At 35.2% G+C, this 15,771-nt stretch overlaps 2 protein-coding genes and 1 long non-coding RNA gene across 3 annotated transcripts; 1 reads left to right on the top strand and 2 right to left on the bottom strand.

The window, feature by feature from the left end:
- Positions 1-7,902: 7,902 nt before the first annotated feature.
- LOC125474461 (nuclear transcription factor Y subunit B-3-like) lies at positions 7,903-8,868 on the bottom strand. The gene has a single exon (XM_048578246.1). The coding sequence runs from the start codon at positions 8,764-8,766 to the stop codon at positions 8,113-8,115; it is 654 nt and encodes a 217-aa protein (XP_048434203.1). The 5' UTR covers positions 8,767-8,868; the 3' UTR covers positions 7,903-8,112.
- A 3,720-nt stretch (positions 8,869-12,588) lies between these two features.
- LOC125474459 lies at positions 12,589-13,753 on the bottom strand. Its single transcript, XM_048578245.1, has 2 exons — positions 13,113-13,753; positions 12,589-12,718 (listed from the first exon to the last, which is right to left on the bottom strand). The coding sequence occupies exons 1-2, from the start codon at positions 13,751-13,753 to the stop codon at positions 12,610-12,612; spliced, it is 750 nt and encodes a 249-aa protein (XP_048434202.1). The 3' UTR covers positions 12,589-12,609.
- On the top strand, positions 13,694-15,437 carry LOC125474460. Its single transcript, XR_007256011.1, has 2 exons — positions 13,694-13,829; positions 14,839-15,437. It is a non-coding gene; the product is annotated as an uncharacterized LOC125474460 (long non-coding RNA).
- The last annotated feature ends 334 nt before the right edge of the window (positions 15,438-15,771 follow it).

The following is a 15,771-nucleotide window of genomic DNA, read 5'->3' as shown; positions in this document are numbered from 1 at the left end:
ACGACTAATGCTAGTACTTTTATAAAGAGACACGTGCGTAGCATTCCGGCCTAATAACATGATGTCAAGTGAAAAAGTTAAAATAAATAGTATCGTGTTATTGGTTTAAGGTGTTGCAGTTGCATACTGTAAGTGTAGGTAAAGGGTAATCACCTAGCCAGTCGTCACCAGAGTTAACAACAATGTTGCCTAGAGAGTGAGGGTCAAATCTCAAATGGATGTTTAAGTTCCTAAGAAGAGCATTGGAATTTGAAGCTGTGATTGAACCATAGTGATTAAAACATGAAAGCCATGGGTCAGGCACTTAGATTAATAAGAGAGAAATGATTGAATTAGTTGATACATGATATTCCAAAGATCAAGCTGGTTAATAACATAGAATCATAGATTTTGAATACAATTAAGGACTTTTGTTCTTCCTATGGGTCCCTAAATTTGAAAAATAGGATGTCAAAACATAATTATTTTGATATAATTTTGAATATAAAGTAGATAAAATGGCAACATCATTGTCCTCATGCATATGGCCAAGCAAGTAATTATGCTAATCCAGGAGGTGATTAAGCTATATAATAATCCTGATTAGTCAAAACAAACAAACAAAAAGGAATTAAATTAAGCTAACAACGTGTGTCGGCAGAAGTACACTCCAGAAAAGCCAGATTGGTTCGAAGAAAGAAACTTGTGAGAGGTTGGACTACATGGACACCGACGCTTGATCTCTTTAACAAAAATACAAATATACAAAATAAATAAACGTATAAAAAGATTCAATAATAGTATGATGGTTAGCATTTTATTTTCAAACATATTTTTTATGATTGCATTGTCTTCTCTCCAAAAAGTGAAATTAATTTTTCTTTTGTTGGCGTTTTCCATTTGTGTGTGAATATATTAACTTAATTTATCCTCGCACTATGAATATATTAATATGAATATATTAATCAACTTTTTCAGCTGCAGATTGAAGGGAATGAACTTCTGTACAGAAAAAGAAAAATGGAAATTCAAGTAGGTGATTATTGGCTTGTTTAGTGGGTGTAGGTATATAATGTAGGACCTTGTTGAAGTTGAGTGATGTATGGGAGCGCATCATAGGATACTTGATAATTTATTTTTTCAAATACAAGGATATTAGTAATTAAAAGGATTTCATTGTTGATGAGTTGGCCAACTGAGTCTCTCGCATCTGTTGGATACAATCTATTTTGAGCAAGCTTCATCTTTTTTAAAGCAGTTATTATTGTCTAATATTTCTAGAATTTCTCAACATCGCCACATTATCTTGTAATTTCTCTTTTGTCGGGTTATTAGCCCTTTTGTTAGGCAAAAAAAAAAAAAAAAAAAAAAAGAGGCCCGCTGTTTTAAACTTTATTAGGAGAAGAAAAGGCCACAGGAAAAGAAAAAGCAACAAAGGTTTTCATAAAACTCGTCAAAATTTCATAATCTTGCTAAATTGCTATGAATGGGCTACACAGTGATCTAGGGCTCCTTCGATGACGCAATTGTTGTTTGGTAAAGTTACTGTTAAGACTGGAGTTCTTAAATTAGATAATATTCTAATATATCGTGTATTCTAAGTTTTATTTTGAGCGGGAAAACTTTTTATAGTTAGTTTGGACTTGGTCCTTGTTCAATTTTAACCACCAAACGAGTGTTGAAGATAACAACAATCTATGCTCATTAAGTTTTGGCTACGGAGCCCAATCAACCTTACTTCATTGATATGCCAAGATGCCACCAACTATAATTGAGTTACAGCAGATATACCTTTATACTACAAAGTTATTTCTCTACTTATTCTTCTTCTTGTTTTGATTGTTTGGGTTGAGAATTTCATGTCTTCATGACATACCGAGGAATTTTAGACTAGAGTATAGTCATACATGCAAAACAGAAAGATTATATAAGGGGATATCAATTCAGATTCTCTCCGGATCTTTGACGGATTAGAGAGTTTGGGCCTTTCAAGATAGCAATAAAGAGATACGGGCTATTGAAGACCTTGTTTTTGTGTGAGGTCGGTCAATGGAATGGACTAATAAGGACGACATGATTTAAATTGAGTGGTTTGGATTCTCTGATCCGTCAACTCCAGACACAGACATCCAAAAAAAATCTAAATTCAAGGGATATAAACTGAGTAGATAAGTAGATATACAATGCATATATCAGAGACATATTCACAAATAACTACTCTTTGTTGTAAATGTTTTGTTTGTGTCCTTGTATGTGACCATGCAATTAATACATTTCAAATCCATCTATGTAATGGGTTCCTTGGATTTAGACCTTTACAACTCTTAAATTTTTGACAAAAACCCACATGTATGACATTGATAACTTCTAAATAAAACCCAAATTTTGAATATAATGTCATGTTGAATAAAAGGCGTCCATGATTTTGAGTTTATTTACAAAATCATGCCACCATTCTCTCATATGTTTTAATTTTATGTGAACTCCCCCAATTCAAAACCTAATTTGATCAACTATATACGGACATATATTCTACATTATGTATACTAATAATACCATAAAAAGAAGTAGGTAAATTAATTTTGTTAAAAATTAAAAAAGCAGATACATTAACTACTTTGTAAAAATTCAAAGATAGGTACATTATTTTCATATAAATAAATAGTAGATAAGTTATTTTCATACATACAGTAGGTAAACTACTTTTATAAAATTAAACAATAGATATTGTTGAAATTAAACACTAAATTAGGTATATTCAAATTGAAATATATTGTTGAAATTAAAAATATTTCGAAATCAATTCCTATATCTAGAACCAGATTTCGTGGCTACAATACCTTGCCAAATTCAATGCACATGATCAATTAAAACGAAATTACAAGACCTTTTTATATTGGCTTAGATGAGGGTATATTAGGAATCCAAAAATTATAAAACTGACACACACACTTAATATGGTAAGTTCCTTAGTTGGATTCTAATTATTGGGTTTTATTCAAATAAATATGATACGACGGGTTATAGGCTAAAAAAAATAGAGAGTTTGGACGGGGAAAGTTAAATTTTCAGATAATGGGTATATCCTCAATCTTTTGGTATTTGCAAATCCTGGTCCAAACATATGGCTACAAAACAAGCAGTGGATCAATTAACTGTGGAAAAATTGTCTTTGCAGAAGGAGCAACCTAACACAAGGAATTTACCAAGTCAGAATATTCTGTCTCAGTTCTTGGAGGATTCGAGGCCATGAGCTGGAGGGACTTTATCAGACCAGGCAATGGGGATGAGAAGGAGTTTCTGAATTCATCTGGAAAGATTACAACCTATACCAAATTCACGATTAACAAATTAGGAATCCAAAAATTGGAAGTTTTCAACATGTAAAGATACTGCACTACGTAAACTGATGAAAGCAAAAACAGATACGTACGTACCTTACAGTTGCAAACGATGAGGGTTACATTTTCGGAGCAAGCAAACTCTTTAAGAAAATCAGCTGCCAGTGTAGGGAAATATGTCCATGGCCCGTTGAAGGCGTTGAGTAAATTGTCTTCGTCCCAAAATTCGTTCAGTGAGATGGTGGTCTAAATCAAAAGAAACTAGATTTGAAGCAGTGATTGTGGCTTTCAAACTACTGAAAATATGACTTTAGCCCCTGAAACTCAAGTTGCTTTACATAAAACCCGACATAGTCTTTTTATCTGAATAAAACCCAATGACTAGGCTTCACATAAGTAAATTCATTAATTTTGTTTGCCTTTACACATTTTTCATTTTTTAGATACCTAAAATACCCCTAATTACCGTTTTGATGTAGACATTTAATTCTATGCATATTTGAAGGGAGAAATTAATAAAAAGAAATGTATTAATGAAGTCGCTATCATTTCAACTCTTGCATTATTGTATGTCGTCTTCTTGACATTAATAAAGTCACTATCATTTCAACTCAAAAAAAAAAATTTAAATTAATTATAGAATAAAAAATGTTATTTGATTCAAAATAAATTTATCTATATTTTATATGATAATATAGGTAAATTTTTCCACACATATTTATTAGTAGTAAAATATGCCCAATATATATAATAATGCATGAAAATAATTCACCAACAAATAAAGAAAATTTGATTAAAAATTAATATATCTATTGCTTTTTGTTTATGAATTTCAATTCTTTTTTTATATTACAAACATAATGTACCTACAATATAATTTACCTATTGTTTAATCTTATAAGAAAATAATGTATCTACTATTTTATTTATTTATTTATTTATTTTTGTTTTTGTCGAATATGTACTGTTTTATTTTAATGGAGATAATTTGTCTTGGTTTAATTTTTACGAAATTATTTATGCACTGTTTAACTTTCCCAAAATAATGGAACTACTATTTTAATTTACCTACAAAATAAATACTATTTGATTCAAAATTAATTTACTTATATTTTAAATATAAATATAGATAAATTATTTTTAACAAGCATATATGATAACAAACAAAAAATGCCTAATGTATGTAATAATCTAGGTAAAATAATTTACCTACAACATAAAAGAATATTAATTGGTTTTTTGTTGTTTTATAAAACAATATTATTATTTGATGCAAAATAACTGATTGTACAAAGGATTTTTCTTTCCAAACGAAAAATGTGCCCATAAATTGTTTATGAACATAGCTAAATTTATATATATATATATATATTCCTAATATTTATCATACAAGAAAGGTAAAATTTTCATATGGGGTTAATTGCTAATCATAATTAGGGTGGGTAATAATATTTATTGACATAACTAGAGTTTTGTGGCATAAGTTGTAAATATGTGATGATAATTGGTTACATATTTGTCTACATGGTACTCTATTTGAAATTTGGGTTTTATTTGGAAGTTTAATATTATGTGGGTTTTTGCTTGGAAAATAAGAGTTTCAAGGGCCTTTTTCTAAAGAACCCTTCAAACTATCATGACTTCCATATATATGCAATCGTCTTAGGTGCTGAGCATGAAGAACAATATGCTTCAAGTTGCAGGAATCATACAACATTATACTCTCAAGGAGCGAAAAGCTCGATGAAATAAACATAAAAGATTCAAGATTCGGAGCATACTAAACTACAATAACCCGAGCATTGCAATGCTTAACTTCCAAGAACTTGAGACTAGAACTCACAAGATTAATGTTATCGTCTTTTTCAAAATAGGAGGAAGTTAAAGACAAATACTCAATGGAAGGGCACTCCTGAATTAAGAAAAATAGAGCATCACTTTCGAAGCGCACGGCTTTGAGGCTCGTAGTTTTCAAAGAGGGAAGAAGGCTTATATATATGCATAGTCTCCTCATTACTTCTGTGCATGTTCTTTATTCTCATGTACCTCAAACTGAGAGTAGTTAAAGATTTTGTATCAAGAAAACTCATTCGAGATAAGCAGTACTAGTTTTGCATCGAGTCCCAATCGCTCTGAAATAATCTACCTAGGGTTATGTCTAACTATTTGATGTTTCTCTCAAACGAGCAACTCAACAACTTATCTACGATCTTGGCGTCCTCTTTGTACAAGTACCCTGTCATGTGAACCCTAAGTTTTATCTAATGTATCTTTCCTTTGCTTATCCTTCTTAAAGAGCTCCAGGCATTTCTTCAAGATGTTGATGAACTTTTTGTGTTGATCATGATCAAGATTTTCGTCATCACGACCCTCACCGAAATCTAATATGGAACCTGAACACCACACGCGGTCCCATTGCTTAGAAAGAAGGAAACTTTAACGAAAAGCTCCGATACTATTCACTTTAACGAAAAACCACATTTTTACATTAAAAAGTCAATATTCATACTATTCACTTTACCCTTTATTTTCTCCCGTTAAAACTCAAAGTTTTCAAACTATTTTCGTTAGTTTTCCTTAGAAAGAAAGCTCATCCGGACAGCAGCTTTAGCGGGAAGGACTTGGATGATGTTTTGGATGACAAGGTCAGGCAAGTGAAACCCTAATGGCTTGACGACGGCCATGGCCGTTTTGGTTATGATCGAGTTTGGGTTGCGGATTTTTTCTCTCTTTTGCGAATTAATATCCTTTGTCAACCAAATAAAAAAAGGAATTAATATCCTTTAGCTAAAAGTGCATTTAGAGCTTCTGCCTTGTTTGGCTTCTGCATAAACATGGGAAACAATTTTGCTTTTTCTGATTCGGTCTTTCCTTCCTCTCTTGCTGATGAGACGTCAAGCAGGGATTGGTGGCAGTTCGACGTTCAATCGTTATTTTATTGTTTTTTTTTTTTTTTGGGTGTGAAAAGAGTGCAAAAATATAAAAAACCGAAGAAGGAAGGATTCCTTTCACCAAATCCACCCAATCAATCAATCTAGGTTCTTGAAATTTGATTTAATAACTACAAACACGTGACACCTTTAAAAGTTATAATAATTTTAGCCGTTAGATCAAAATTCAAGAACCCGTATTAAGTGATTTGATGGATTTGGAAGCGATCCGGAGAGGATCCCTTTCCAAAAAACCGATCAAACTCCACAAAAGAAGAGTGGGGATCCTCATCATACGTTATGCAGTAAAAAATCATTGTAAATTTTTTCATTTAAAATTGAATATAAACAATACCTGATAAAAATTAGTCGTACAATGTATGATGAACGAATGAGGTTAGAGTATCCCTGAGATCCCTACAAAAAGGATACGGCGAGGATCCTCTCTCACAAAAGAAATCCATCAAAATCCTCAAATGAAATCCAGATTCTACAAATCTTAACAAAATCTACCTCTTAAAAAAAAAATTTAAATCCTTCCAAATCCCAATTTAATTACGCCATCTTGAAAGCCCAATGCATCGGACTGTAGCATTTAAAAACCAATATTGTTATCTTTCTGTACACATTTATTTTTTTTTATACTTTGATTCTCCCCTAGTTCAAGTAATTTAACAAAAATAAAAAATAAAAAAAAAATCAAATGCATGGAAATCACTACCCAAAGTAAGAATATGTTACAAACATGACATTTCTGTTTGAACTGTGGGATGAAAAAAAAAATATGTTAATGATATCACTAAGCTTGGCAACCTCACCCACTTACAGGTAAATTGACCATGTGTTTCATCAATCACCACTAGTTAGCATGATGGACGGAACAAATGACTTGGAAGCACTACTATAGCTGAATTTTTCGTAAATAGGCGAGGCCAAGCATCCATTACTTGAGTTATATGCAAGTCACCCTAAATTGCATAATATTCACATTTTAAAGGAAGTTGAGGTTTTACCATAAAATCAAGTAACAATATTAAGAGTAACTCAACTTATTTATAAGTTATGCGGTGTCCCTCCTCCCATCAACGTGAGATTTATTCTCAACATACTCCACATGAGTTTTGGTAAAGGTATCCGTCAGGAAAGACAATTGTGCAAGTAAGTGGGAGACACTGTCTTTGTACAGCCACGAAATACTCAATTGTGGAAACAAGTGCATATATAGGATGTTTCTTCATTTGGTACCTAGAGTGCCCAGGATTTGGGTCATTGTTCAAAGTAGCCTTTCCTCTACGGAACAAAATACAAAGCCATTTCCATGCAAACAAATCCCATGAAATGGATTTTAATTATAAAACAGATTTGACTTTAGAACCAACCAAATATCCAACAACTAAATTGTGGTTTAATGAAAACAGTGAAATTAAAGAAGCTCAGTTCAGTTCATGATACAATATTACAATTACAAACACACACTTCTCTTCTCTCTCTCTCTCTCTCTCTCTCTCTCTCTCTCTCTCTCTCTCTCTCTCTCTCTCTCTCTCTCTCTCTCTCTCTCTCTCTCAATTAGCTTTAGGTAAATACCTTGTACTTAGCTCTATACTCTTCCTTTTCCACAATTACATTTACATGCACATAAGACGAGAACTTAGATGGAACGAGTTCATAGACATTAATAGTTTGGATCGTCATAGTGTTGATAAAACTGTTACATGAAAATCTCTCTCCATGTACATTGTACATAATAAAAGACAAAAAAAGTTGACCATCTAAATTAAGATTAACACTAATTAGTAACTATCATCAGCATGCTGATTAATTAACTCCACCAAGAAAAGCACCTGCGTTTGACATGAGAATAGTCACCTCACAACTGAAGCTCCACCGTTACCACCACCACTTGAACCACCACTCTTCCTACCCCCTCCACCTCCCATAGCCATATGGTTCTGCTGATACCCTCCACCAGAACCCCTCACGTGTCCCTGATGATGGTTATGATGACCCATCATCACCATTCCACCATAACCCTCGTTATACCCACCAACACTTATCCCAGAGCTGATACCGCCGCCTCCGCCACCACCAGACGCCGCACCGCCGCCTCCGCTACTACTATCTTTCTCTCTGCCACCGCCACCACCGCCCATAGTGCTCTTCTCGCCCTCCATCTCCCGATACTTTTGCAAATAAATCTTGAGCGGCTCCACGTACTCCTCGAACCCCAACGTCGTCATCGCCCATAGCAAATCGTCGCCGTTGATCGTCTTCCTCTTCTCCCTCTGGCACTTGTCTGAGGCCTCTCCTGTGACGAAGCTGATGAACTCCGACACGCACTCCTGCACCGTCTCCTTCGCGTCCTTTGATATCTTCGCGTTCGCCGGCAGCGCCTTCTTCATGATCCGGCTCACGTTCGCGATCGGAAGGAAGCGGTCCTGCTCACGCGCCGACAGCTCTCCGCTCTGAGCATGGCTTCTGTCGTTGGGACCTCCGGAGTCGTTGTCCGAATCAGCCATTCCGGGAGTTTCGGAGGGCTTCTTCGTCGGGGCGAGGCGCGCGAGAGAGAGAGAGAGAGAGAGAGAGAGACAGACAGACGCTGGTGTCCGTTCGATCTGGCGGTGTAATAACACATCCGCCGCGACACGTGGATATTTTTGTACCGTTTGTTTCTTGATAAGTTGCGGGTTAGGTGGGGGGTTTTGGGTTGTTGGATTAGGGCGTGGGACTATGATCTGGACGGATGTGAAATTGACACGTAAGCCGCTGTTTGTTTGGAGATTCTTCAGCCGGCCGCTGCGGCTTTAGCTCCAGGCTGTAGCCGAGTCGAACAATTTTTTTATTTTTTTTATTTTGGTCAAAAAGATAGAAATTTATTAAAACCGAGTAACAAAATTTACATTAGTTGCCAGAATATTAAATAAAAAATTCTGGCCAATCCCATACCAGAGGAGTTTGCCACCATGCTTGGTAGCAAACAAAATCATCTCATGAAAAGCAAAGTTACCATCCAGCGGAACAAACCCCAACTTTACACGGTCAAAATCCATAGCTAAAGAGTCCATATCAAACAACGCACCTTCTAATATTGCATCCCCTTCCATTTGTTTATTATCCATACAAATCAACGATTGTGAGTCGAACTAATTGAAAAGTGAGTAATATTTATAGTGTTGAATCTACTTGATCGCAGACGTAGTCTTGCCTTAGCCGTTAGTGAAAGTCGTGGCTAATGTGTAGATGTCATCTTTGCCAACAAAATATATGGACAATTTTTTTTTTTTTTTGAACAAAACGATATTATCAACGCTAAGGAGTAATATATAAATTAGTAATATATGTGGTTCAAATTTGTAATATATGAACTAGTAATAATGTGGTTCAAATTTGTATTTGGCGGGATTCAAACCTAAAACTTCACATGTAATTTACATGTGAAGAGAATACAATTATCGTATTATTAAGTGTCAATATATTATTTATTTTTATGCACAAAAAATTCTTATTTTCAATGGTTTCTCAACTAAGTTATGATTGAATACGTGCTTATATTTTATCCAATCCGATTTAACATCTAATCGAGTTGTACTTGTTAAAATGGTCTCATATCCTCTTTTAACCAGTTGGTTTTTCAGTACGATCAAATATCGTCATCTTTTGAGCTCGACTGTGGCACCAAAATCAACACATTCTTATAATAAAATGTTCAAAGCATTAGAGTATGTGAGGAATTTGTGAATGATAAAAAGATTATACGATCTAAAATCTAATACAAGCCTTTAATTAACAAATTAAGAATAATTTTTTAAACAGTAGCGAATTAAAAAGCAAAGTGTTTACCCATACAGAAAGAGTCAAACAGCAGAATTTGTCTAGCACACGAAGGAACATAGCCAAATCAAATAAAATCAGAGGCTTGCTGATTAATTCCCAAGAATAGCAATAGCATCAGCATAACATTTGCTATATGATCAAAGGAAAAGTTTAGAAATATTATTTGTGGATAGGATAAAGAGGTCTAAGGCTCCAAAGCTTCTGATCTAAGTCTAGCAGGAGATGAGAAGGAATCAATTTGGATAAGGTGCTATATGGGCATCCATGCCTCTTCTTCACTATGTGCCAAAGTAAAAACAAATGGCCATAGAATATACTTGAAACACGATTAAAACTAAGGTGAAAAGAGGTTATACTTGGATACTTGATATGAGAAGAGATAAATAGAAAGAAATATACACTTTGATGCACGTAATTATTCGAGAACTTGAGGTTTTATCATAAAATTAATTGACAATACGAAGATTAGTTTAATTACTTATAAGCACATGCAAGATTCATCCTCCCATTAATGTGAGATTCATTCTCAACAAGCCTCTTTACGCGTGGCAAATTTTCAAGTCTAGCACGTAAACAACACCAATAGGGTGATGTGGGGCATATGTAGCCGCTGCACTTCACACATTAGACAGCCTATTTTGATACGATGAAGAAGTTGACCTTTCACCATAAAACTAATTGGTAATATGGAGAGTAGCCCAACTACTTATGAGCATATGCAAGATCCCTTTTCCATCACAATATCTCTCGAAAATAACTGTAAACGAGAAATTCCTATGACAAATCAAACAAGAACACGTGTACAAAATAATATTTTTGTATTAATATAAATGTAGGGTTACAATCTCTGTTACAACTTTGATAATCTGATTCGATCTCTGGGTTTGTAAGATGTATGTGTAGGATTATTGATTCAAGCATTGTGATGACTTGATCTCAAACAAATGGATGCCACAAGGGTTTGGCTTGTGACATGGAAAAACCGGCACGTATAGTTATGCTTGATGGTTCTTCACCAGTGTGACAAAGAACACATAGAGCTTTCAGAGTCTTCTGAGTGTTTGGAATTTGGAAGTTTGGGAGTTCGAGTGTCTGGGTGTTTGGATGAATTTCTAACCTTTTCTTTGTCTTGGAGCATTGTATTTATAGGCTTTCCAAGTCTTGATTAATTAACCTTGATTGTGGACTTGATTAATTGACGAAATAACCAAGACTTGATTTGTGGCTTGGTTTGTGATTTGACTCCATCAATTAATATTTTATTTAATCAAATAAATCAATCTTCCCCAATTTGGTATTTTCATTTGATTTAAATTATTTTTTTTATTTGAATTAAAATCAATTAATTCATTTCCGTCAAATGTTGACATGTGTCTTTTTTTATAACTTGTCCAATTTTGATGAGTTATGTGCCATGTACGATTTGTGAAACACATGGTCTATGTCACGTAAGTCTTGACATGTCACATCCCAAACCCAACTGCGCCGTAGCACAATATTGTCCGCTTTGGGACCCGGCCACACCCTCATGGTTTTATTTTTGGGAACTCACACGAGAACTTCCCAGTGGGTCACCCATCTTGAGAATGCTCTCGGCCGAACTCACTGGCTTCGGGTATCCTAGGATGCTCTCGCATGAACTCGCTTAACTTCGGAGTTCCGATAGAACCCGAAGCCAATGAGTTCCCAAAAGGTCTCGTGCTATATGGAGGTGGATATGTACATATAAGGCATATCACCTCTCTCCGTTGGTCAATGTAGGATGTTACAATCCATCCCCCTTAGGGGCCCGACATCCTTGTCGACACACTCGCACCACATGGCAAAGTGGCTCTGATACCATTCTGTCACATCCCAGACCCCGCTCTGCCGTAGCACGATATTTTCCGCTTTGGGTCCCGGCCACGCCCTCACGGTTTTATTTCTAGGAACTCACACAAGAACTTCCTAGTGGGTCACCCATCCTGGGAATGCTCTCTCCTGAACACGCTTAACTTCGAAGTTCCGATGGAACCCAAAGTCAGTTGGTTCCCAAAATGCCCCGTGCAATGACATGTACATATAAGGTACATCACCCATTCTCCGTTGATCGATGTGGAATGTTACATGACATGTTGAAACTTAATGTGTTAATGAATGTTTATTTCACCGATATTTCGATGTCCGTAATAACGACTTCAACTCGTGGCAACTAAGAACTAGACCTTGTCAAATAGACTTGTGTTCTGAAGATCTGATCAAGTTCATAATACTTAGTTTGAAGATCTGATCCAGTTTATAATTGATAATTGTTGATGCAGTAATTGCATAGATGCTAATAGTCAACTCAATATCTAGTTACCGTATATATATTGATTTAACAAAAGGATATTAATCTTCATCCTGAAAATATTGTCCTCCAGAATCCACCAAAGCAATAAAAGGAGATCTAAAATGGTGACCAGTGATGCCATAGAGGGTCAGAGACAACAAAAAGAAGCTGAGAAGAAAAGGAAAAGCAAGTGGAATTCCAGCAAAATAAAATGTTTTTAACCTTCAATTAAACTTTTAATAGTGTGCATTAGGAGAAAAGAAAAGGGCCATAGTACAAGTGCTTTGATGGGAATCCAAAGCTTGTCAAAAAGCAGAAGCAGCCTACTGTGCACAACAATATAACACTAATTAGCCAATTGCACATAAGCAGAACGTTAATTTTAAGCTTTATCTTCAGGATTTCGATTGTCTGTTCTCCTCCATCTCATCCTTTTTCTATTCTTTTTTATTTAAACGGTCAAGGTTAAGTCATGTTAACATTTTATATTGATTTTTTTAATAGAAATAATAAAACAAAAAGCAATAAAAATATAAAATGTTGACGTGACTTAACCGTGATCGTTTAAGTAGAGGAGATGAGATGGAGGATGGCAGACAATCCAGTCCTTATCTTCAACCAAATCCATGGAGGATCAAAAACATAAAAATGGCCATAAAATTAATTTAAAAAAAAAAAAAAAGAAAAAAAAAAGGCAACTCTCAAGCTTCTATCTCAAACCTTGAACACTTGATGGATCCCATGGATAAGTCGATTTCGAACAAATTTTCTTCCTCATTCATCTCATTGATCTCAGCCAAGAGCTCCAATAGAGTATGCTGCTTAAAAATGGACTGGTGTGACAAACCTGGCATTTTCTGCTGCAGGTTAAACACTGAGTCATGCTCCTGGTGATCGACATAGTATCCGCCCGGGAGGGCTATTTCGATGAGGCTATCCTCGTCGGAAATTGAGCCGTCTGAGAAATCGGGGCTCCGAGCCACATTTTCTCCAAACGACCAGTCTACTAATTCAGAATCATCACTGGTTGATAGGTGATCAACGCATTCACTTTCTGATATCAAATCTGGTGAGCTCAGTGGTGCTTCTTGAGCATCCTTCTCTTGTGGGGAAGCACTTTGATGTTTTGATACTTCTTCCAAGCAAGGAATGAACATTTTTTCTTCAGCTAACTTATTCTCAACCCGATGAAGTGGTTTTTGCTTGGAATATGTGAAAACAACAGTCGAGAAAATCAGCACCATAGTTGTTAGGAAGATGGAGAGGAATCCAAACTCCATTAATCCAACCAATACAAGGAATGGAGCAAGAACAAGCAACAATGGCGGTGGGAATCTGAAGAACCACAAAGGCGTAGGCATTTGATCTTCAAGTAGGTTTTTCAACTCTATGAATTACTCAAGCCTGAGCAAGTAAATATTGGAAGGAAAAATTAGGGTAAGTGGAGAGAAAACTTTCCCTTTTGTTGGATTTGAATATTGTACAGTAAATATAAGTTGGTAGAAATGTGTACAGAAGAATACTAAAGGGTAAATTGTGGGAACAAAACTATATATTGCAGAAAGCTGGTAGTCTGCTGTTTTCAACTCCAGTATAAGCGAAAAAAATAGTAGGTAAAAATCAAAATGAAAAAGCCACAGGAGTTAGCCCAATAGCAAAAGTGGGTAGAGTGCTAAGTAGAAATTAATAGGCTAGAGATCTAGAGTTCGAAATCCTCTTTAGTAATAATAAAAAATAATCAAAATAGGGCAAAAAAAATGAAAGGCTCAAGGTTTTGGGCTTTCCTTACTCAAGTATTTTCAACAAAACCCTAAAATGGGAAAGTGTTGAATTGGGCATTAGAAGCAGAAACTGCAGATGATATAAATAGTTGTATGAAAAAGGTATGAACAGGAAGAAAGTATAGATGGAACTAATTAAGCTGTTATCTGTGCTTTGAGATTTGAGGAAAGAGGAGGCAGCAAGTAAATTAATTCAACTAGTTTGCAAAGAGGAAGCAAGTAGGTACGGAGAACTCAAATATATTATGTATTTTGTTATTGAAGGGTTGTTCTCTCATCACAGACCCAGAACACAGTTCCCAAGAGTCCCCATTGAACCTAAAAAACTGGGTTTAAGTGTTTTCTAAGTATTAATTACCATACTTATTTTCTATTGCACATCACATAATCTATAAATTTTGTCTAAAAAATTAATTTATCTAATATTATTCTCTTATTAGTAATTAAATTAGTGAACCAAGATTGATTAGTATATATTTCTCTCTTCATCAACTCCAAGATTAATGGATAGTGGAAGTACTGTACCTGACTTTGATCAAAGATAATGCCCATTTTCTCCTCTAAACCAGCCACACAAACAAAGCATTCACAGAAATTTGTTTTTCTTGATGATGACCAGCTGCTTTGTTCAAACTAAGCTCACTCAAAACACCCACTTTTTGCAGATCGCTTTCACACTTTTCTGGGACTTCATCAACAGATACCATTTTCTTTTGCAGCAATTTATAGGAAGAGTAGCTACCACTCAAATCATGCCTTGGGGCAGTAACATGAATCAAGCCTGTACATTGAACATGCAAAATCCCAAAAGAGTAGCTGACATGCAAAATTTCACAAAATCAGTAGCTGCTGGTCTAACGCTAGTGCCCTTCAGTGGCCTTCATGAACAACAGTCATAGATTCGAGTCTGTGGCTACAGGGCCAGTTGCGCAAGGAGTTATTTCATCCGTGCCAGCTCAACCAAAGTCATTTGAATTAAGCAGGTAAGGGGCTAATTAAAGCAAAAAGACATGGTCATCACTTAGTCTTAAAATGAAAAAGAGAAGAAAGAAAATGTGGTAGATAATTCCTAGTTGATAAATGGCCTGAAAACATTAAAAGCGATATCTTCTGCAATATGTTCCACATCTATTAGACATGTATGATCTCTAAATAGTTTTATTAAATTATTAAATTAATACAAACATGAATTTAGTCAAGTTGGCTAGAACAATATATGTTGCACCTGAATTCGAATCCATCTCCTGTAATTTATTTAAGTTTAGTGTAACATTCGTTGTTTGTCAACTAAACTAGTAAAGTTGGAGACAAATAGTATATGTCCACTTTGTGTCCAATACGCATGGTTTGTCGTCCAATATGTATGGTTTGTTCCTTGGCTTCTGAAACCTTTTGGTAGGAGGGCTGACATATATATGTGCATACATATGGATCGTACATTTACTCGTCAAAACGATTTGGAATTAAATGCCATTCAGGGAATCACCTGGCAATATATAGCTGTTTTGTGGTGATCTCTCCATTCCATGTTCAGTCCTATACTTAAGTTGCAAGAAAATTCTTGTAAAACATAAGTAAATATAGAAAAGAAACATATA

The sequence above is a fragment of a genome, unplaced genomic scaffold (genome assembly GCF_019419815.1).
Source record: "Pyrus x bretschneideri cultivar Hongxiangsu unplaced genomic scaffold, Pyrus_bretschneideri_v1 Contig12, whole genome shotgun sequence".
Classification (NCBI taxonomy): Eukaryota; Viridiplantae; Streptophyta; class Magnoliopsida; order Rosales; family Rosaceae; genus Pyrus; species Pyrus x bretschneideri.
The sequence above is the reverse complement of the archived record's forward strand: the minus strand, read 5'-3'. Positions and strand labels throughout refer to the sequence as shown.